The sequence below is a fragment of the Balaenoptera ricei genome, chromosome 2 (assembly GCF_028023285.1).
Source record: "Balaenoptera ricei isolate mBalRic1 chromosome 2, mBalRic1.hap2, whole genome shotgun sequence".
In the NCBI taxonomy this organism is placed as follows: Eukaryota; Metazoa; Chordata; class Mammalia; order Artiodactyla; family Balaenopteridae; genus Balaenoptera; species Balaenoptera ricei.
The window spans coordinates 113,987,652-114,009,964 of NC_082640.1; the positions used below are offsets into that span (position 1 = coordinate 113,987,652).

General features: G+C 55.4%; 2 protein-coding genes across 7 annotated transcripts; both read right to left on the reverse strand.

Annotated features, from left to right (window-relative positions):
- Positions 1-591: 591 nt before the first annotated feature.
- Positions 592-7,026, reverse strand: SLC22A17 (solute carrier family 22 member 17). 2 transcript variants are annotated; one of them, XM_059913864.1, is made up of 10 exons: positions 6,710-7,026; positions 5,996-6,502; positions 5,800-5,903; positions 3,517-3,671; positions 2,757-2,922; positions 2,412-2,557; positions 2,143-2,248; positions 1,711-1,982; positions 1,367-1,478; positions 592-1,224 (listed from the first exon to the last, which is right to left on the reverse strand). In XM_059913864.1, the coding sequence occupies exons 2-10, from the start codon at positions 6,401-6,403 to the stop codon at positions 936-938; spliced, it is 1,758 nt and encodes a 585-aa protein (XP_059769847.1). In that variant the 5' UTR covers positions 6,404-6,502; positions 6,710-7,026; the 3' UTR covers positions 592-935. The 2 variants fall into 2 exon arrangements, with proteins under 2 accessions (XP_059769847.1, XP_059769846.1); XM_059913863.1 differs by having other exon boundaries at positions 1,765-1,982; positions 6,710-6,790.
- Positions 6,952-20,805, reverse strand: EFS (embryonal Fyn-associated substrate). Of its 5 annotated transcripts, none has more exons than XM_059913869.1 (7): positions 19,604-20,805; positions 14,790-15,068; positions 14,391-14,531; positions 13,550-14,272; positions 13,063-13,152; positions 11,494-11,670; positions 6,952-7,102 (listed from the first exon to the last, which is right to left on the reverse strand). In XM_059913869.1, exons 1-7 carry the CDS (start codon positions 19,619-19,621, stop codon positions 7,034-7,036), a joined length of 1,497 nt encoding a protein of 498 aa, XP_059769852.1. In that variant the 5' UTR covers positions 19,622-20,805; the 3' UTR covers positions 6,952-7,033. The 5 variants fall into 5 exon arrangements, 4 of the variants coding, with proteins under 4 accessions (XP_059769852.1, XP_059769849.1, XP_059769850.1 ...); XR_009500887.1 differs by lacking the exon at positions 6,952-7,102 and adding an exon at positions 9,041-9,640 and having other exon boundaries at positions 10,463-11,670; XM_059913866.1 differs by lacking the exon at positions 6,952-7,102 and having other exon boundaries at positions 9,041-11,670.
- Positions 20,806-22,313: the final 1,508 nt, after the last annotated feature.

Sequence of the window (22,313 nt, forward strand, 5' to 3'; positions counted from 1 at the left end):
TAAAAGGAGAAGAATACTGTCATGGGCATCCATTGTGTTTACCTGCACAACTCCAGTCCTACTTCTGCCAGCAGCACTCAGGTACTGCTTTCCCCTCCCCGGTTGTCAGTAATAGGGGTGGGGTGGTGTGATACACAAGCTAGCCAGTCACTTGCTCTCTTGCCTTTTCTGGCTCCTGGCCTTTTATGACTAGTTCTGCTTTTCCTTCTACTCTGTGAGCTCCGCACCACAACCTGCCCCACCAGATCCCTTTAATAAATTGCCTTTATGTTTAAGTTCATTAGAGTCAGTCAGCTATTATTGCTTGCAAAAACAAGAAACTTTAATTGGTCCAAACACCTACCTTGCAATGTTGTAAGGATTAAATGATTAAATGAAGTTTGTAAAGTGCCTAGCCCAGTCCTAGCAGCACAGCAAGCAGTGAGTAAGGGGTGGTGGTAGTTGTCTGTAAGTTAACATGGTGGGGGAGTGAGAAGAGGGGACAGATGCCAGGAGGGGGAGGGAGAATTTTACTGGTTTGGGTTCCACTGAGAGAAACCTTCACCCAAGAGACAGTCAGAAGGACAACAGAAGGGAGGGAAGTCCAGGCTATGGTATGCTCATTTATTCAAAATGTCTTTATTGAAACAGAATGATAGAGCAAGAAAGAATGAGGTCTGGGAGGATGTCTTTGGGCATAGGATGGAGCCCAGACCTGGTGGTTACAGTGTGGAGCTCCCTCCCTGTCCCCTGTCTCTTGCCAAGGAAGTGAACACAAAGCAGCAAGGAGATGGGGTTGAGGGCAGCCCTCTTGAGCTCTCCGTGACTGGCGTGAGGTGCCTCTGAGGCTTTAGGGCAGCCCTGCCTTCCTCATTCAGTCCTCCCGCTCTCCTTGCCAGGGCCTTGTGCCACCTTTCTGTATGGGCCAGCCTCCTGCCAGGGTGCTCGAAGGTCGCTCAGAGGGCAGGGTTGGGGGTGGCAAGCAGTGGAACGTGGTCACAGCGGTTAGGGGGTGGCTGCCGCAGCAGGGAAGGCCGGCGGCACAGCTCCCCATCCCGGAGCACCTCGGGCAGAAGCTTGCGTTTGGTCTCCGGCAGAAGCATGATGCTGAGGATGCAGAGGAGAGCACAGGCCGCCAGCACCACGTGCTGCAGGAAAGCTCCATGGCCCATGTGGAGGCGCTGGGCTGGGCCACTCAGCCCGCCAAGCGCCCCCAGTGCCATGATCAGGCCCAGGCCTCGGCCCCTGGGAGAGACGGACAAGGCACTGAGCCTGTAGCTGTGGGCCTCACCCCAGCTCTTCTCCAGCAGCCTCCCCTTTTTCATCCCTCAGGCCCTGTCCTCAGCTGGAGACCTGGAGACTCCCCTGGCAGCACCCTTGCTCTCACCGGACAGTGGTAGGGATGACTTCAGCAGCAAGGAGGGTGCTGAGGATGCCAGCAGTTTGGGAGGAGAAGAGGCCAAGGACGGAGAAGGTGGTGATGGCGGCCTCGTTCAGATCTGGAGGACCAAGAGAGGAGCATGTGAACGGAGGTGGGGAGATCACGCTTGGCCTAGTCCCTGCCATCATCCCCTCTGATCCCTAGCCGGGTGGGTCTGGGCATTCACTCATTGGTTGGGAGAACAGACAGGATTGTGCGGCCAGCGGGAGAATTGCGGAAGATCTGGGCAGGGCCTGGTCTGGTTTTGGGAGGCCTGTGCCAGAAGCAGTGGCTGAGCCCGTCTGAGGCACCTCTGCTGGGGTTCCTTTGCTGAGCCCACACCGTGGGGAAGGGAGGATGCTCACAATCCCACAGGCCCAGCAGGACCAGGGACGCAATGCCAGTGAGGGTCATCGAGAGAAGCAGGATGCCCCGGCGGCCAAATCGGTCCACGGTGACCCCCAGGAAGACGCAGGCCAGGGCAGCTGTGCCGCTGGCCAGCAAGGAGCACAGGTAGAAGTCCGATGGGCTCCCTCCTCCTCCCACAGGCTGGTAGCAGTGGCGAATGGCGTGGGCAATAAAGCTGTGAGACAGGGTGGGGAGGCGAAGAACGGTGTCTGAATCTCCATCTGCAGCCTTTCACAGCCCTGGCTGGCCTCTGTAGGGGTCCTCAGGCTTTCCCCACCCGGCCAGCCCCCATCCCAGCTACTGGCCTGGCCCTTGGCTCAGACACCCAGGCTCACTTGGTGAATCCCAGGATAAGTAGATTTTTCCAGATGTTGCGGTAGTTGAGGAGGGAAGCGAAGGAAAAGGAGGATGTTGCAGGGAGAGGGCAGGTGTTCTCCAGGTCTTGGGAGAGAGAGAGGAGCTGTCTGTTAGAAGGAACAGCTGAGAACCCAGGGTCCTCCCACATGGGTGGTAGGGACCCTGGGAGAAGGTGGTACAGCTACAACAGAGGGCACCATCATGTGTGCACATTGAGGTATCACCTGTAGGGACCCCTGTCTCTTACCCTGCAGGGCCTCCTGGGCCTCCTCTCCCAGCATCTGCCCATGGGGCCGGTTCCGCTCAGCCAGTATCCTCAGCACAGACTGGGCCTCCTCAATCTGTCGCTTCACTATCAGCCACCGTGCGGACTCCAGAAACAGACCAGGCCATCTGGGGGTGGGTTGGGGGGTACACTGTGAGGCCTCCTGAATCCTGACCCAGGGATGGAAAACTCCCACCTCTGAGGGGCTGGGGCTGGAGCAGGCCTGGACAAGGGGCAATGGAGAAGAGGAGGGGTCTCCAGGCTAGAGCCAGGCTGGAGGTAGAGATGATGGGAATGGCCAGACAACAGGTGGAGGGTGATACTGACCCATAAAACAGGAAGAGGATGCAGGGAGCGGTGATCATTCGCTGCAGAAATCGCCAGTCCTTAGAGACAAGGGCCAGGCCCAGGAACAGGAAGTGCCCCCCTACCCCCACCAACTCCCCTGCCAGGGCCACCCGAAGCCTCTGGGTTGGGTCGCACAGCTCCAGGCCTGGAGATACAGCAGGGACAGGGAGGAGAGGCCAGGGAAGAAGGAGGCGTGGGAGAGAAGAGGGGAGAGGGAGAGAGGAGGACAGAGAGCAAGGTCAGCCCCTGAGTGGAGGCTGCAGCCATCACCTCCCACAGGCTAACCTCTAAGGCAAAGAGTGGAGAGATGTTCAGTTCTCTCTCCTCTCCCACTCAAACCTGGGAGGGCTCAAGGGTCAGAGTCCCTGCTGGGTTTTCAGCATTCCCAAATTATGGGCCCTTTCACACCAGACCTCTTATTTGACTTTCACATTAACCCTTGTTCAAGGTCATACAGCTACTCAGGATTTCATTTTAAAAATAAGGCTCATTCCCTGACAGCAGTAAGTCCAGAGCAAGGAAAGCCTTAAAGATCATGGGAGGAGAGGGGTGTGGAGAGAAGGAAGACCCCTGGATCCTTCAAAGGCCTGGGCAGAAAGACAGCTGAGATTCCGGACAGCTGAAATCTGGGGCTGAAGAAGGGACTGAGGGGATCCTAGGGAGCAGTGGGAATGGCCTGGGGATACAGACAGGCAGGCATGAGTCCCTAGGGAAGGAGCTCTGGTGGGGTGCCACTCACGCATCAGGTAGACACCAAGGTCAACGCCGGCAAGCAGAAAGCCCAGGAGGAATCGGAGGGCCATGACACCTGTGGAAGAGCCTGCAGCAGCCCCTCCCACTCCACAGGGACCCACCAGTCCCAAGGTCAGCAACACAATCCCACGACGGCCAAACCTGGAAAGTAGGGAGAGCCTCTGATCACCCAGACTCCCTGGGGGAGGAGTTGCTGGGTGGGGCCCAGCTGCCCACTTCAAAGCTGGAGGTATAAGGATGAGGCCCTGGAGTGAGGCTAGAGAAGATGGGAGAGGATGGGGACCATGGTTGGCTACTGGGCACTGGGGCGAGGCTATGGTTCTGTGGGGGTAGGACCATTGACTCTTGGGATGGGGCTATTGGTCAGAGATGAGGGCATTTCTTCATGGAAGTGAGACCAACCATCAGAGTGGATGGGATATTGCTTAGGGGACTTGGAACCATTGGTCCTTGGGCATAGAGCTATTGGTCAGTGGGGATGGAGCTTGTCTTGCTCAGACTGGTCAGAGAAGATGGGGTCATTGATATATGGGGTTGGAGCTATTGATCTATGGAGGTAGGCCATTGGCCACTTGTCCATGGGGATAATATTGGTCAGTGAAAATGGAGCTCTTGATCTTAGGGGACTGAGTAATTGATTTTGGGGGATGAAGCCATTTTTCCATGGGGTTGGGGCATGGGTCTACTAATCCATAGGGGTGGTCAGTGGGGCTGGGGCCACTGACCAGAAGATGGAGCCATTGATCCATGGGAATGGAGCTCTTAATCTATGGGATAGGACCATTGATCAGCAGGGATGATCACTAATCTTTGAAGATTGGACCGTTGATCTTTGGGGATGGAGCTATTGATTCATGGGATAGGGATCTCAGTCCATGTAGATGGGACAGTTGGCCAGTAGGGATGAATCTATTAATCCATAGGAATAATCAGTAAGGATGGGGTCACAGACCAGAGGAGACGAGACAATTGGTCAATGATGATGGTCACTGACTATAAGTCAGTGAGGACAGGGCTACTGAAGGCTAGGCTATTGATTTTGGGGGATAAGACCACTGATCTATGGGGATGTAGACTGGGGTCACTGGTCATTGGGAAGGGGGCACCGATAGCCTGAGAGTGAAGCTACTGACCCAATATGGTGGAGCCATTTTTCCATGGGGCTGAGCTTATTGGCTAAGGTTACTGAATTTAGGAGACTGAATTATTGGTCTTTGAGGATGAGGTTATTATTCCACAGGAATGATGCTACTGGTCTGTGGGTGTGAGGCCACTGATGCATAAGGATGGGCTATTGACCTGTGGGTTTAGGATCATTTGCCCACAGGGGTGTGTGACTATTGGGCAGTGAGGATAGGCATTGATTTTAGGGAACTGGATTATTCAATGTTGGGTTGCCTTTGATCCATGGGAGTTGAACTATAAATCCATTTGGATGAGACTGTAGACCAGTGGAGATGAGTCTAATAATCCACAGGGATGGTCAGTGGAGATGGAGTACCTGGTCAGTGGTGATGGTGTTGAGGATCAGAGGAGATGGGAGTTTTGACCCCTGGGAAGAACTGTTGGTTGGTGGGATGGGTTGTTGATCTTTGAGATGAGGCCACTGATTCCTGGAAATGGGGCTTTTGATCTGAGAGGATCTGAGAGCACTGAAGATCCATGAGGATGGGGCTGTTAGTCTTGGGGGAGGGGTGCTACTGTGGTCACTGATCCATGGGGGTTGAACTATTGACCCCCATGAGGGTAGTCATTTGTTTATAGAGTCGAGCTATTGGTCAGTGTGAATGGAGCTGTTGATATTTAGAAATTAACATAATGAGCTTTAGGAATGAGGCCATTGAGATGGAGTTAACAGTCCAGGTGGATAGGGCTTTTAGCAAGCATGAGTCTATCAATCCGTGATGATGGTGAGGGAGGTGCTTGGTGGTGATAGGGATGATAGAGGAGAAGTTAGGACTTTGGATCTGTGCATATAGGGGTTTTGGTTAGTAGGGATGGGGCTATTGTCTTTGGAGATGAGGCCATTGATCCATGGATCTAGGGATTGGCAAGGAAGGAAGAGTTATTCCCTGTGTGGAAGAGGTATGGAAGGAGTATTTCTTGATGGGGAGTGAAGCTGAGACAGGGGTGGGGCTGCATATCATTGAACAGAAGAAATCCAGAGAACACTGCAGAGTCCACCGAGTCCCCTTCAGCCTCTTGCCAAGGCAAGCCGCCTGGGCCAGCCTCCCTAGCACCCCCTCCTCTCTACTCGCCCAGCCCTCACCTGTCTGCCGGGTAGCCCAGGAACAGGTAGCCAGAGGCAAAGCCCAAGATGAAGAGGATCTGCTCCAGGATCACCTGCCAGCCCAGGTCACACACCAGATCCCACTAGAGACGTGAGAGGGACGGAGCGGGTGTGAGGCCCCTCGCTGGTCGCTCTCGGCCCGCCCCCGAACCCGCGGCCCACCAGGCTGCCTCACCTGGCCGATGGCGTTGGTGGTGAGCACGGGGAGGCCGTTATAGTCCCAGTCCTTGAGGCAGTGGTTGAAGTCCGGCGGGGCGAAGCCGCTGCACGAGGGGTCCGTACTGGTGGCGATGCGGCTGGCGGCGCTGGCTGCTAGGGCGGCGCTGGCGACGCTGACGCCGCTGGCGTTGGGGGGCTGCTCCCAGCCAGAGGCGTTGGGGACGAAGGCCCCGTAGTGGCAATGCAGCGGGGGCGCCAGCGTGAAGATGGGGTCCGAGGCCATGCCCAGCGCCACAAAGAGCACGGGCAGGCAGCAGAGGCCGAGCTGCAGCTGCTGGCCGCCGCCCAGCGCCCCCACCTGGGCGAGCAGCGCCTCGAAGCTGAGGGGGCCGGGGGGCACGGCCAGCGACAGGCTGCTGCCCATCCCGTCGCCACCCGCGTCGCCCTCCCCCTCCCGCTCGCGTTCGCGCTCGCGCTCACCCTGCAGCTGCTCCGTGGGCACCGCATCTCCGAGGGTCCCGACCTGCTGTGTGTGGGGGGGTGAGGTAAGGGGTGTGTGGGGTGGTGGCAGGAGAAGGGTGAAGCGGAGAAAACCGCAGAGTAAGGGAAGAGGCCGGGAGCAAGCGGGAGGAAGGCGGGCGGCGGCGGCTGAGGCGCGGGAGGAAAATGCCGGGCGCTTGGCGGGGGTGCGGGGAGATGATGGCGTAGCCCCCAGGGCGCGGGCACTTACTCCGTTGGGGCTGGGGGTGATCTCTACAGTGCTGTCGATTCTGCTGCCGCCCCCGCCATTGGGCTCGGGGGTCCCGGTGGCCACCCGGGGAGCCAGCTTGCCGACCGCAGGGGCCCTGCCGGCCCGCACCGAAAGGATGCACTGCCCTCTGGCCCAGTGGCGCGCCCGGTGCCCGGACACAGAAGCCGGAGAGACCCTGCTCTGCAGCTCAGCAGCCGCGGGTGCCTCCTTCGTCTCTGCGATCTCTGCGCCGCTTTCCCCTCCCCTTCCTCCAGACTCTCCTCCCCTTCCCACGTCAGCAGAACCTTCGGTCCAGACTCTTCGTCAGAGAGAGGAAGGGGGGCCACGGCCCAGCCGAGGGAGAGGATGGGGCTCTGTCTCTGTTCCCTGGGTCTGCGGGCCATTGCGGTATAAAGGGGGAAAAAAAAAAAAAAAAAAGACCCTGAAGGATAGTAGATCCCAGGCAGATGCCAGCAATTCCTCCTTTGCTTCCAATTCTTCCTTCTCATCTACCCATCCATCCACCTACCCACCCATCCATCCATCCACTCATTCATCAGTAAAATTTATTAAGTGTCTGTTATGTTCTGGCCTTGTGCTGGGCTTTGGGGATAACAGGATGGAAAAGACCGACCTTGGAGTAGCTTACTGAGGAGACAGATGGGTATACGGGAAATGATGATACAGGGCATGCATATGGCGGACTGGGCTGGGCACTGTACTCAGCCTTGGCCTCAGTCCTCTACAAGACCACTTGTCTGGTTTCACCACCCCCTCCCTGGCTGAGTCTCCATCATTTGTCAACAGCATTTGGCACTGTCGGCCACCCCTTCCTCTAAACACTTTTTTCCTTGGCTGCTAAGTCCCACACTCTCCTGGTTTTCTTTCTCTTGCGCCTCTTTTCTCTACCACAGGCTTATCCTCCTCCTCCTTGCCATCAGCAGTGTCTGCGATCTTCAGAGGCTTGGTTCTAGGTCCTCCTCTCCTCTCACACTGTTCTTTCCACCTCGGGACCTCACCTGTGCCCGGCTTCAGTCACCCCCAGTATAAACAATACGAGCCAATACAAACCTGATCCCCAGATCTACATTTCCAGTTCCCACCTCTCTTCTGAGCCCCAGACCCATGAGGCCACCTCTTATTTGACCTCTTACCTTGGATGACTCACAGGGATCTCAAACTCAATACATCCAAGACCAAACTCATGTTTCCCCCCAACCCCCCACCACCCTGGTTGTCTTCTAGTGCTTCTTTCCTCACTGAATGGCACCCTCATCATCCAGTTGTGGCCAGATGCTCAGTTGACAGCCCTTGGAGCACCCTCTTCCTTACCCCCATGTCAGATCCTTTACAAAATCCTGTCTATTTTACTTCCTATATAGTTATCAGATATTCTGCTTCTCTCCAACTCTACCACCACTAGTCAAGCTACCTGTTGTACAGACTGCTTTAGCCTCAATTCTTAACCAGTGTTCTGCATCTGCTTTGTTTCCATCCCTTTTCCCCATCTGTTGTTCATAGTGCAGACAGAGTGATCTTTTCAAAATGCAGATCTGGGACTTCCCTGGTGGTGCAGTGGTTAAGAATCTGCCTCCCAATGCAGGGAACATGGGTTCGATCCCTGGTCCAGGAAGATCCCGCACGCTGGAGCAACTAAGCCCGTGTGCCACAAATACTGAGCCTGTGCTCTAGAGCCCGTGAGCCACAACTACTGAGCCCGCGTGCCAAAACTACTGAAGCCCGTGCACCTAGAGCCTGTGCTCTGCAACAAGAGAAGCCACTGCAAGGAGAAGCCTGCACACCACAACGAAGAGCCCCCCACCCACCGCTCACGTAGCCAAAAAGAAAAAAAAAAAAAAAAAAAAAGCGTATCTGTTCATGTCCCTTTCCTACTTAACAGCCTTCAATGTCTTCTCACTGTCAAGGTAAATACTATTTTTCTAGACACCTCAAACGTGATCCTATGCTCTCTGCAGCTCCACCTCACATCTCTCCCCAAACTCTCTGCGCTCCAGTCACACTGACATTCTTTCAGGTTTTCCAGTGCCACGGGTCCCTTGCATTAAGCTGGTCTTTACACCTAGAAGGCTTCTCCTCCCCCTTAGTCAAGTTCTCATCCTTCAGCTGTCAGCTCAAGCATATTTGCCTCAGAGAAGCTTTCCCTAACTCCTTGAACTGCTACTCAGAGTGTGAGTTACAGACCACCAGCAGCTGTATAACCTGGGAGCTTGTTAGAAATGCAGAATCGCAGCCCTTTGAGTCATAATCTGCATTTTAACCAGATCCCTAGGTGTATGTACATTAAAGTTTGAGATACACTTCTCTAAGACATTTGATATCTAATAGGTACTTTATTCTCTAATTCCAGGTAAGGGCTGAAAAGGCATGTCCTATCAGTCTCAGCCAGGAAATCCATTCCCTCTTGTCTCCACTGAACGACACTTCTAATTTGTCTCCTCTGTTCAGAAATTTTCCAAATATGGGAAACTATTCTAATGCAATAAGCAGCCTCACACCACTTCCCCTCCCCCAACTCATTTTAGCATCTCTTCAGGATTTACTTTTGGTGCTGTCACAGCCAACATTCCTTGGGGGTATGTTTGTGTCCTTGTGTCTGTCCTGGAATTACAATCCCTTTAACTTTCTGTGGTGCTGGGCTCTTTACATGCATTATCTTGTTAGGGCCTCACAACAAGCCTGTGAGATCATTTTGCTCATCCTCATATTAAAGATGAAACCAGGACTTGGAGGGACTGACGGGATTTACCTGCAGACATATAGGTACATGGAAACTTGCACTGAGACCTCTGACTCTAATTCCAGGCTGATCTCTTGAAATTCTTTATGGAAGGTGATGGAGGATGGCCCCCGTTACAAGTCTTCAACACCCGGGGTAAATTTTGGTGGCCTCAGAATCTGAAAATGAGTTTCCTTTTGAGAGTGAAATGAGAACAAAGAACCCAAATTGGAGGAGGCAAATGCATGGGGAAAGGGGCCAAGGGACTAAGACTGTGGCTGAATTTTGGGGTGCCTCCAATCCAGTCACTGTGCCAGAGTAGCATCTTGGGAAAGCACAACTGAAGCAATGGATCTGTGGCTTGGACTACTTCCCTTGTGGTAAATGGCTGGAGTGATCCCCTATCTAAGCCATGGCCCATTAATTTCACCAAAGCCCTGTGGACTATGGACTTCCAACGCATTAAATTCACTGGCCCCTCAGCTCCTCTAAAAAATGGTGTGTCCAGAAGGACAGTCAGGGAGCCTGGAAAGGGGAGTTTAAGGGGCTAGACCTTCTTGGGTTAACTGAAGGGAGAGGGCGCCCAGGCCAGCAGCACTCTCCAGTTGGCCAGAGCTGTCCTATGGCACAAAGCTGAGGACAGCTGGGGTGACCTCTTCAGCATGGCATCATGAAGGCTCTCTTGTGGCCACCCTCTCCACATGTGCACCTCTCTAATGACATCATTTGACATTGGTCTTGGAGGAGAGGCCTTGGCCAGAAATCAGGGCCTGCCTTCTTGGTATGCCGCGTCGCAGACTCTTCTTGGTTCTCTCATCCTCCGAGTCTCAGCACAGATACCACCTCCCCAACAATGCTGTCTAAAGTCTCCAATGGCCTCTCCCCTCATCTAGTTAGTCTGGCATATCACCCTGTTTATTTCCATTACCAGCAACTGTCAACTTTGTGGCAGGTTTCTTTCTTTACTTACTTCTTTTAGCTGACTCGTTTATATCCAGCCCACCCCCATGATGTACCTTCAAAACTGCGCCTGGCACATCACATGGGAGCTGAGAACCTGCCAGATGAATAGTTGTTGAAGATACAGCAAAATTTTCCCCAAAACCCTAAAGGCAGCCTGCCCACAGCGTGTGTCTCATCGTTTTGGCCAAGGGTGCCAGGCCCAGTCCCCAGGCTCCCAAGAAGCAGAGTCAAGGAACCAGACAGCCTGGTTTATTGAGATGCACCAGCGCCCAAGGCCCAGCTCTCCTGCCTCCTGTGGGGAGGAGCCCTCTGGCCTCTCCCAGACCTTCCCATTCTGGGTGGCCAACGTCCTGCCCTCACTCTCAGCTAACAGTGAGGCACTGATGTTCTAGAGCCAAGACACAGGACAGGGAAGGGGCTCCGGGTGGCCCCTTCCCCCAGAATCTGAAAATGATTCAGGTTTCAGCTACCTGAACCTCTGTGGGGCCGAAATCCCAGAGGCAGGCGGCCACGCGGTGCCCAAGAACCTCCACGCCAGGCTGAGGGAGGAGGAAGGTCCAGTTCCTCCTTGCCCTGGAGGGCCTGGCACCTGCCCCTGACAAAGCAGGGAATAATATTAAATATAAATAATTTATACAAAATGGCTCGTACAAAAAGCTGCGGGGTAGGGGAGGAGGTGCCTCCGTGAGAGGCTGAGATGACTGGAAGCGGGGGGAGGGGGAGAGATGCCTCCACCTCTCCTAGTCCCTAAAACAGAGCCCTCCAGCCACCCAAGGCATGGAGGGGGCTCTGGCAGGCAGGCGAGGGCAGAGCAGGGCCAAGGGGCTCAGGGGGCCAGGCTGGTGAGCAGGGTGGTAAATTGCAGGGCCCGCCCTGCCAGCTCCGCCACACACTGCACCATCTCTTGGGCCGCAGGGCCGGATGGGTAGCCCAGGGCGGCCCCCTTGACGGCCAGCACCGTGGCCCGCAATGCCTGGCCCAGCGCTGTGCCTGCAGCTCCGACCTGTGTTCGCAGAGGAGTGGAGACTGCCAGGCGGCCCAGGGTGTCCCCAACAAACACCAGGCGGTGAGCGGCCACCAGCACCTGCTTGCCGTGGGGCACGAAGAGGCGCGGGGGCTCGTTGGCCCGGGTGCTGGACATCAGGGCCGCCACGGCTGCCTGCAGTGTTGAGTAGTGGCCCTGGCACTGCCCGGCGTAGAAGTGCAGGAGCTGTAGATCTCCGGCGGGAAGAACCAGTGGCTCCCCTGGGGACGGGGCCTCCTGAGGGCGAGAAGAGTGGTCAGTGGGATTGCTCTCGTTACTGCAGCTTTTGTTGTCATTTCCTTTCTCCTTCCCTCCCTTTGTTCCTCATTCCTTCCTTTCTCCCTGAGCTCAATTCCTTTAGATCGTACCTCTGCCCGTCAGACAATTTAGATTCTCATGGCGAGTGGCAGGAAGGTGCCCAGAATTGATGTCAGATAAATCTGGATACCAACAACCTCAAAAACAAGTCTCTGAACTTCATTGTTTCCTTGTCTCTAAAATGGGGAGCCTAGGACTGTCCAATGTAAACATAAGGCGAACCACCCATGTAATTTCAAATTTTCTAGTAGCCACATTAAGAAAAGTACAAAGAAATTGGTACATATTTTCTAACTCCATATATTAAAAATGTTGTAATTTCAACACTGTAATCAATATGAAAATTATTGAGATTGTTTTTCATACTAAGTCTGCAAAATCTGGTGTGCATTTTTTTTTTTTTTTTTTTTTTGACAGGTAAGGAAAGAGTTTATTAGTATAGGACACTTGTGAGATTTACAAGCAGGCAGGCAATGGAGTGCTGCCCTGAGAACCAAAGGAAAAGTGGGAAGGGGAAGAAGACCACCTTCCTCCTCATTCTTGAGTAGACATCAAGCTTCCATCATCTGGTGTGCATTTTATATTTACAGTACATTTCAGTTTGGACCGGTCACATTTGGAGGGATCGGTAGCCGCATGTGGCTGGTGGCTACCAGATTGGATAGTGCAGCTCTCGTCTCTGCCTCCTAAGGCTGCAGTGAAGATTAGCTGATATGATATATAGAAAGGGCTGAGAACAGAGAATTGCACGCTGCAAGCACTATATGAGTGCTAACTATGGCTGTGATCAGTGCTGACGCACGCAATGTGCTGAGCACAGGGTCTGGCACTTGGTACAAACCTGACAAATGGTAGCTATTGTGATTAGGACCATTCTAGATCAGGTCGAGGAGACCATCTCACTTTCCCAAGGCCCAGAGAGATTAACTGGCGGCTTCAGAGCCCCCGGCTTCTTAGTGGTGGAGCTGGGATTAGGAGCCGGGTCTCTTAGGAACCCAGGAATTCACAGTTGGAAGGGGCCTCAGAAGTCACCCGGCCCAGCAACTCTTCTGCTCCCCTGACTGCTTGGTTTTCTGACTCTTCTCCAACACATTCTTTCCTCTCTTTCCGAATCCCTGATATCCTTTTCTAAGTTCCAGCTCCTTCCTGAATTCTAACTCCTCTCTACTCCAACTGTCGTGTGTCACTGAACTCTTACCCCCATCCTAAATCGATTTCCCTTGATGCTCGAGTTAAGAATACCCCTTCTTCCAAGTTCCTGGTCCTCCTCCCCCCCATCCCCCTTCTCTAGCACCACCCCCATGGGGTTACCTGCTGCTCTGGTGGCCCCCTCTCCAGCAGCTCAGGATCCCCTGGGGAGGCCTTATCCCGGGCCCTGGCTCCCTGAGCTTTATCCATGCCCTGCAGGAGGGGATGAGGGTCTCAGTGCAGGGGTGGGAGAGCAGGCTGAGGTCTAGCCTCCATGGTCTTCCTGTTCCTCCCCGCTCCCACGTCCTCCCGAAGGTCTCTCCTGCCATCAGGTCTGCAACCCGTTGACTCTAGGTCCAGGAGAGCTCTGGTGGCAGGTCAGAGGTCTCAGGGACCCCAGGCTGGGTTTAGGGGGAGGAACGTGGCACCGATACAAGTGACGTGGCCAAGTACTGGGGCCCAGGCCATAGGGTGCAGGGCCAGTGGAGGGGAAGAAGGGAAGGGAGGAAGCCAGGGTCTGCATCTGGGGCCTCAGGCCTCCTTGCTCCTCTCCCCATCCCTGGCTCTCCTAGAGCCATTTATGGGGGGTGCTGGCTGGAGGCGAGCTCACCTTCAGGTGGACGTAGTCATACTCCTCGGCCATCGGGATGCCCTCATACTCATTGTGGTGTCCTTCTAGATGGTCCTCCACCTCCCCGATCTCTGGATCCCCCTCGACCTTGGGGCCCCCGTAGCCCGGCAGGCGGGGTGGGGGTGGGGGCAGAGGCCGGTCCTGGATGCTGCCCTTCCGGCCTGGAGCAGGAGAGGGAGCCGGGGAAGGGCTGGGGGCCTCCGGGACAGGCAGGGCCGGCAGAGGGCGGCGGGACAGACTCTCAGCTGAGGGCAAGCGGGGCCTGTGTGCGGGTGGGGGGCTTCTGGCCAGAAGCAGGGCCAGGGCGTCCAGGTCATTGGAAGCCGAGGCTGCCAGGGGCTCTGGAGAAGGGGGAGTCTCCGGCCCCAGCAGGGGGACGTCGTAGATGCCCTCGTCAGTGCCCCTGCTTTCCCCGTCTGCCAGCAGTTCCTCTGGTGCTTCGTACAGATTGAGCAGGGCGGATGCTCGTTTCAGGTTGGAGGGGGCAGCGTAGAGGGGGGGCCCTGGCTCCCGGCCCCCCTCCCAGTCCAGATCTGGCTCCAGGTCTGACTGTGGCTTCGGGGCCAGAGGCACGTCATAGGGAGCTTCATCTTCTCCAGGGGACTGGGGGACAACCCAGGCCAGAGGGCGGGAGAAGGAGGCCGGGGAGTCATAGGGGCCATTGGAGGGAACTCGGAGGGCGGTGGGGGGTACGTCATAGACCTGGAGAGGAAGCAGTTGGTTACTCTCAGTCTCAGCAGTGGGCCCCCATTCCGCTAACCCCCACCCCCAAGAGCCATCTGTTCCCTGCCCAACATACACACAAACCTCTAGCCCTCACCTCCAGGGCATCTCCAGGGGCAGCCTGTTGGGTCCCACTGCCTCTGGGGACCTTGTAGATGGGATCAGGGGAGGGCGGACAGGGTCCAGCCAGAGGTCCCGAGGTAGGACAGGGCCGAGCTGGGGGTGGCACCACATACACCTGGGAGATCAACACAGGCGGGTGGGTCAGGCGGTGTGGGGACCAGAGGATCAGATAATGTGTGCCCGGGAGGAGCTCAGACATCTTCCAACCCCCTCCCTGTACCAGTGGGGAAAGAGCCCAGAAAGGGTTGGCCGACAGGATTAGTACAGCAGAGTCGGTGCAGAGCTGCCATCACAGAGCTCTCCCTGCTCCACGTGCAGGCACCGGCGGAGGGGAATGTCCTGGCTTGGGGTTTTGGGGGGCTCCAGCTCTCACCTCCTGGTCCTCATTGCCGTGCTCTGGGGCTGGATGTGGTGAGCCAGGCTGGGCTGGCGGCACCTGGGAGAGGCCAGGCTTGGGTGCCGGGCCAGTGGGAAGGAGCTTCACTCTGTTGGCAGGCACAATGCCCTGCTGGCCATGCAGGGAGCAGAGGCACCAGCCGTCCAGCCCACCAGCGCCTTCCCTCTGCAGTACCCGTAGAACGTCCCCTCGGCGGAAGGACAGTTCCTGGGGGGACTCGGCGGTGTTGTCGTACAGTGCCCGGGCCAGCTGGGCCTGGTGGGTGAGGTGGGAGCAGGGAGAGGGGTCTTCACACACATATCAGGTCATGTCACCCTCTGCTCAAAACATAGAGCTCCCCACTTCCCTCAAGCTAAAAATCTGACCTCCTGACTCAGCTCTTCCTGACTGGGCCCTGCCTGTCTCCAGCTTCATCCCTTGCATTCTCCCTCTCTATTCCTTGACCTAGACAAGCTCTTTCCCACCTCAGGGCCTTTGCACTTCCTTTACCTGTCCCCTGACTATTCATTTGACTGGCCCTTTTTCATCCTTCAGTTCTTCTTAAATGTCTTCTTCTCACTCTTCTCCCCACCCCATTCTCTGTCTGTCTCCACCCATTGTTTCCTTCACAGTACTTCATACTATTTGTCTATTTACTTTAAAGAATCGAGTTCTTCCCTTGTACTGTCAGCCCTGTGAGAAAAGGGATTTCTATATTCCTAGCCTCTGCAATAGGCCTAACCTGGAATCAGTCCTCCATGAACATACGTTGAATGAGTTACATGAGGAAGTCCTGAAAAGGTCTCCCATAGAATCTCCTTTACCTTCCCTGTTTCCCAGGCAACATCCCCCATAAGCAGGTTAGATTAAGCAGCTGCAGAGACCCCGCATTCTGAGAAAGACTGGGAGAAGCCCAGCCCAGACAGAGCCTCGGCATTATAAGGAAGAAAACAGAAACCAAAGCAATTGTTTTGTTCTCAGTCTGAGCAAGTAAGGTTCTACCAGCAGAGGCTGAGGTTATCATGGAGAAGAGAAAAGTGCATACGCTCGTGTGTGTTTGTGTGTGTGTGTGTGTGTATGCAGGGGGGCTGGTGGACCAACCAAGAGCAAACATTTATCAGCCTGTTTCCAGTCCTGTCTGGTGGGGACATCTAAGCTTTTTCCTTTGAGAGCTACAGGCTCAGGTAAGCCATAGACATCAAGGGCAAATTATATAGCCAGACACTGAGAGAGTGTTTGCACTAATCATCTCATCTCATTTAATCCTCACAACAACCTGATGAGGGAGGAGCCATCATTATCCCCATTTGGAAAGGAAATTGGAACAGAGAGGTTGGTACTTTGCCCAACGACATACAGCTGGTGCAGCATGATTTGAACTCCAGGCTGTGGGATTCCAGAGCCTCTCACTCACTCCTCTGCTGCCTCTTCACAACCACAAGCATAAGGATCTCCTTTTTGGGAGCTCCCTGGTGGCCTCGTGGTTAGGATTCCAGGCTTTCACTGCCGTGGCCCAGGTTCAATCCCTGGTCACGGAACTGAGATCCCACAAGCCGTGCAGCGCACCCCTCCAAAAAAAAGGATCCACTTTTTTCTTCTTATATTAGTAACAGTAGTTAAGTCAAGAGGGCCCATGAATATATCCGGACAAAACTATAATACCAAAAGAAACACGCACCCCTAAGTTCACAGTAGCACTATTCATGACAGCCAAGACATGGAAACAACATAAATGTCCATTGACAGATGAGTGGATAAAGAAGATGTGGTACATATATACAATGGAATATTACTCACCCATAAAAAAGAACGAAATAATGCCATTTGCACCAACATGGATGCAACTAGAGATTATCATACTAAGTGAAGTAAGTCAGAAAGAGAAAGACAAACGCCATATGATATCACTTATATGTGGAATCTAAAGCATGGCACAAATGAACCTATCTATGAAACAGAAACAGAATCATGGACATAGAGAACATACTGGTGGTTGCCAAGGGGGAGGGGACTGGGGGAGGGATGGAGTGGGAGGTTGGAATTAGCAGATGTAAGCTCTTATATATAGAAAGGATAAACAACAAGGTCCTATGGTATAGCACAGAGAACTATATTCAATATCCTATGATAAACCATAGTGGAAAAGAATATAAAAAAGAATGTACATATATATGTATAACTGAATCACTTTGCCATACAGCAGTAACACAACATTGTAAATCAACTATACTTCAATTAAAAAAAAAAAAAAGGGACTTCCTTGGTGGCACAGTAGTTAAGAATCCACCTGCCAATGCAGGGGGCACGGGTGCAAGCCCTGGTCCACGAAGATCCCACATGCCGTGGAGCAACTAAGCCCGTGGGCCACAACTACTGCGTGCTGCAACTACTGAAGCCCACACGCCTAGAGCCCACGCTCTGCAACAAGAGAAGCCACTGTAATAAGAAGCCCGCTCACTGCAACCAAAAGTAGTCCCCACTCGCCACAACTAGAGAAAGCCTGTGCGTAGCAACGAAGACCCAAGACAGCCAAAAATAAAACAGAATTAAATAATAAAAATTTAAAAATAAAATAAAATAAAAAGATAACAACAACAAAAAGACTTAAAAAACAAAACAAAAAGAGGACCCATGGCTCAAACATGACTCAAGTTCACAGGAAGTCTTCATGATGCCCAAGTTCCCTTTGCTAGTCTCTCTTCACTGGGCTCTGGTTCCACCAAGTTATTTGGTAGAATCAAGCTTAAGCCACTCACAATGTCAAAATATATTCCGCTTCAGTTATGTTTCCTAAGTGACCCGAGCCCGCTGGCAGGATCCCAGGCAGTGGTGGAAAGCAGGTAGTTAGGCATTACTGAACAGGTAATCCACGTGGGCTAACTCAGTGAAACCTCTCAAGCTCAAGATCTCTGGCAGGCTGCATTTGGCCACCAGGCCCTGGGCGAAGGATGGCCGGCTCAGCCAGCATGAGTGCTTGTTCCTCATGGCCGGTGTTTCCCTCAGGTGGAGAGGTTGTCCAGCCCTTTATGGCTGGGTGATTTTAACAATAAGCTGACTTCTCTTGCCTGATTCCAAATTATCAAACCCTTTTCTGATTATATTTTGGCTTCTAAAGGATGTTGTCCCACAGAAAGCCAATACGCTAGCCAGATGACACAAATTCCTGGTTAGCTTGGCCCTTTTCTTTCTAACTGTGAATTAGAAATTGGCGTTTTGGATCTAGCCAGGGGGTTAAAAGCACGGTTTCTGAGGCAGACAGACCTGAGTTTGAGTCCTGGCTCCGCCACTTTTGAGCTGGGTGACTTTGGGCAGTTTGTTTAACCTCTCCAAGCTTCAGTTTCCTCCTTTATAGAATTCCATATCCATAGCTGAATATCCACTTTCAGATAATATAAGTACTAGCCTCACAGGGTTGTTGTGAGGACTGGGTGAGATAATGCGTCAAAGAACCAGGACAAACCCAGACAAAGCTCAGGGCCAGCTTAGGGCCAGTAAATACTCAATAAATATTAGCTGTTATTAGGATCCTGTGAGTTTCATAAGCATAAATACCAACACCCCTCGCTCCCCCAGGCAAAAGAAAGATCTACCTCCTGAGGCTACAAAGCTGACCAGCTGACCAGTTGGCTCCTAAGAAGGTATCTTTATGTCAGAGTACCCCACTATGTTCAGGACCTCCCCCTCTTCCGGCTCCGAACTAGGGTCTGCTCACCATCATACAGATTGAGGAGCTAAGAGGAGTTTGGTCTGAGAAGGAATGAAAATCTAACTCATCCTCGAGGGGTGTGGGAGGATGTCAGAAGCCATGCTTCTCTTCCCAGCCTCACAATCCTCCTTCGCAGAATGCCCATTCAGAGGGGGCCAGAAAGCAGGTGGCAGCCTCGCTTTCCCTGGGAATCCTAGGGCCTAGGGAAGGGTGGAAAGGGGACAGAGTTGCTTGGATTCAGACTACAAGCAGTAGAGGACAGAAAGCAGGGGCGGGGCCGTGAAGAGTTCCTCCCTGTGTCAGGTTTGAATTCTGTCCAATGGGACCAAACCTCTGGGCCTTGCAATTGCGGGAACCCAGGCCAGAGTTCCTGATAGACTGATTGATGATGGGTGTGGCCACCCCAGCTCTACCCCCTCCTCAAGGGCCCAGCTGACTTGTGAGGGAGTGGCTGTCCTAAAGGGGGGTGGCCGTGGGCCACACGCTCCCTGGGAGGCCTCCTCCCACTGGCCCATCATGCCAGCTGTCTCCTCCCTTTGTCCCCAGTCCTAGGAAAGTGGCCAGAGGCTGGCTGACATCCCCTCCCCTCCTCCCTCTATTTTCTCTTGCTCCCTGCCGGATCTCCCTCTTTTACTTTATTTCCCACCTTTCTGCCATCCCTCCTCTAGAGAAGGGCCCCCTTGGGCCCTTTGCCCTCTCCTATTTCCCTGGAACCACCTCCGTTCTTTCAGCCCCCTCCCAACCTTTTATTAGCCTCCCAATCACAAGCCCCTGCCAACCTCCAGTGGCCATCTGTTCCCGCCCATAAAGGAGCAGATAGGACTCACGCTTGCCCCCTCCCCTCCTTCCAGGAGCAGCCTCTAGAAAGAAAAAGGGGAGAATGGGGAGGGGGAGGAGAGAAGAGGGAGGCCAGATCCAGTAGGAGCTAGGGATGAGGAGTAAGAGGGGGAAAGGGAAACAAAAGTGCCAGAAGGGGGACACAGTCTCCCGAAGAAGCAAGAGACCAAGGAGCGAGACAAAGAGAAGGCAGAAATAAAAGTGACAGGAGTGCAGGACAGGCTGTGGACGTCTCTGCCCGGCAGCCTCCTCTCTCTGGTGGACTCACCGACGTGGCTATGGCCATGGCCTTGGCCTTCCGCGCGGCCAGCTCCAGGCCAGGCTCGGTTTCGCTGACTTCAGCAGCGGCTGCCCCGCACCATGGAGGCGGCCCCCTGCTGCGGCGCCTGAGTCGTGGCCTCCGCAGAGGTTGGAGGAGGAGAAAGAAAACCCACGAAACTCCCCAAATGGGAGGCAGCTTGGCCGGGCAGGAGGAGGAGCGGGGCGGGCCGGGGCGTCGCTGCGGGACCTCATCCAAGGGCGCGCGCTCTGCCCCGTCCCCGCGGCCTCCCGGGGGCTGCCGGGTGGACCAGGCCCCCGGAGCTGCCTGTCCTAGGCCGAGGGGGCACCCCGGATCCGCACGGGCCCAAAGCTCCCTTCCAGTGCCAGGGCGGGCGAGGAGGCGGGAGCTGGGGCTGCGCTCGACGCCTCCCCGGGCCGCTCAGGACGGCCCCGAGGGCAGGGAGAAGCCGCCGGGGCGGTCGGGCTGGACGAGCGAGTTTAGGGGCCAAGCCTCCCCACCCGGCTGCCGCGCCGGAGAGCGGTGCTCCCGAGGCTGAGGTCGGGCGTCGGGGGCTCTGCGGCAGCCCCGCTGCGAGGGAGGGGGCGGGGGGCAGTGAAAACTGAGACGTTCGTTCCTCTTCAAACTCGCCCGACTTGGCGAACCGAGGCCAGGCTGGCGCCGAATGCCTCGGAGAGCGCGGCGGCTGGGCTGGGCGGCCCGAGTGGTTGCTTTCTGCCGAGACTCTCGCAGCCCCGGCGAGGAGGCGGGTTCCCAAGCACGCACACTAGGTCGCAGGGCGCCTGGGGGCCTGGGGGCGCCGCGACGGCGCCTCGCTACCCGCACGCGGGCCCGGCTCGAAGGGGCGGGACGGCCTTCCCCACACGCCCTCCTCCAGCCCTCGACGTCGGAGCTCCCGCTCCCACCCTCGGCCCCCGGCCCTCGGCGCTGGCCCCGCCGCCCCGCTTACACGCACCCTTGGCGGGCCCTCTCCGCGCGCCCCAGGGCTCGGGGCAGCCCGGGTGTCTCAGGCAACCGAGAGAAAGGCCACAAAGCAAGAAGGAGCAAAGAGAAGGCGAAGGAGGAGCAGAGGCCAGGGTCCTGCGGACTCGCCTGGAGGTGGGGCTGGGGGGGGGGGGACACTGAGAGCGCTGGGAAGGCTCCAGGGGTCGCGCGCGGCCTTCAGGCTCACCCCCCGCTCGCGGCTCCCCTTCCCTCCCCTTCCCGGGCTCCCGGCGCCCTTTCTGTGCAGCTCCTTTCTCCTCCCCTCGGGCCCTCTCCGCTCCGGCGCGGGGCTCAGTCCCGGGGATTAAGAGAAAGGAGGGAGGGGAAAAGGGGCGGAGGAGAAAGGAGGACGATCCCTCCAAAGGCGGGTGTTGAGTTTCAGCTCAGGACCCTCGGGCCAAATTGCACGCCCCCTCCCGGCTCCTCTCCCCCGTCGGCTGCAGCCCGGCGTCGCGGCGAACCTCCAGGTGGTCTGGTTCGCTCCCTCCCGGGAGCTTTCCTCTCCCCGTCACGCCCCCGATCTACCCCGCCAGCCCCGCGCCTCTCTGCATCCCTTTCATTAGCCCCACATCTGTCTCTCCCTTGGGAGGGAGCACGCTCCTTCCGCCTTTCTGGGGTCCTCCGCGGAGCCTCTCTACACCCTTGGCAGGGCCTCCGCAGGGGTCTGGGGCTGGACACGGATTCTAGCCCTGGCGAGAGAACGTGATGCCTGAGCATCTGGTCCCGGAACCGCGGGCGGGCCGGTTGTGCCGCCTCTTAACGCTTCTCTGCCAGTCTAGGCCTGTCCCCTGCCCTCACTCTGGCTCGCTCCTGCTGCCGTGAGGAGCAAAAGTGGGGACTTCGGGCACAAAAGGGCAGGACTCTTTCAGAGGAGCTGGGATTGCCCCCTGCCCCCAAGCTTCAGCTGGAAGGACGCGGCTCGGGTCGCCCGCACCTCTCCTGCCCTATTACTGCTCCTTCGTGCGCGCTGCCTCCCTCCCGTTGCCCGCCCCCTCCCCGGCCCACCCCGCGTTCTTCCTTTGGGAAGAACGCATCAAGGCCTCTCAGAGACTCCAGAGAAAAACCTTCCTTCTTCCGTTTTTGAGGTTCCTGGAATTTAAAAAGTGAGATGCCAAACTGGATTGAAAAACTGTAGCATATTTTCAATATTTGCATTTAACACATTAACACTTCAAACACATAAAATAGACAATGGCTCTATGTATAGCGTCATTTGGAGATAACATCAGAAGTCTAATTTAAGGCCCTTTGTGAACCCGAGGCCTTGGATACAGAGAGGCTCCCCACCTCCCCTCCCCTCCCCCTCCCCCCCCCCCCACCCCGCATTCCACAGGCCCACTCTTCCAGGCATTTGCCAGCAGGGGAGGGGGAAGCACCTGACCCAGCTCCTTCCTCTCCCTGGTGCTTGGACACCTATGAACAAACTCAGACTCCTTTAGGATGGCAGAGGAACTTTAAAATTTCCAGATGCATCTCAAGGGAGAGCTCACCCATTCCAGTTCCAGCCTGGTCCAACTTCTCCCAGACCTCAGCCCTGGGGGCCTGGCCGCCTGGAACACGGATATTCAGCTTCTGGGGTGTGACTTGGTGTATGATCTCTGCCCAGGGGACTGCCAAGGCAAATTGGGGCTCAAGATGGAGGTGGGCAGGAAACCCTGTTCCAAAGATGAGTGCTCTGATTGGCACAGGGGAAACAGATGGAGGACGGAAAAGA

Coding starts and splice junctions, on each gene's coding strand:
- SLC22A17 (XM_059913864.1), bottom strand. CDS start 6,403: ATGGGCAGCAGCCTGTCGCTGGCCGTGCCCCCCGGCCCCCTCAGCTTC. Junction 2,249..2,411: donor GGCCCAGGAGGCCCTGCAGG/GTAAGAGACAGG, acceptor CTCTCTCCCAAG/ACCTGGAGAACACCTGCCCT. Junction 1,479..1,710: donor GCAAAGGAACCCCAGCAGAG/GTGCCTCAGACG, acceptor TTGGTCCTCCAG/ATCTGAACGAGGCCGCCATC.
- EFS (XM_059913866.1), bottom strand. Junction 13,153..13,549: donor ATGACTACGTCCACCTGAAG/GTGAGCTCGCCT, acceptor CCCCTCCTGCAG/GGCATGGATAAAGCTCAGGG. Junction 11,671..13,062: donor GGGGGCCACCAGAGCAGCAG/GTAACCCCATGG, acceptor TCTCGCCCTCAG/GAGGCCCCGTCCCCAGGGGA.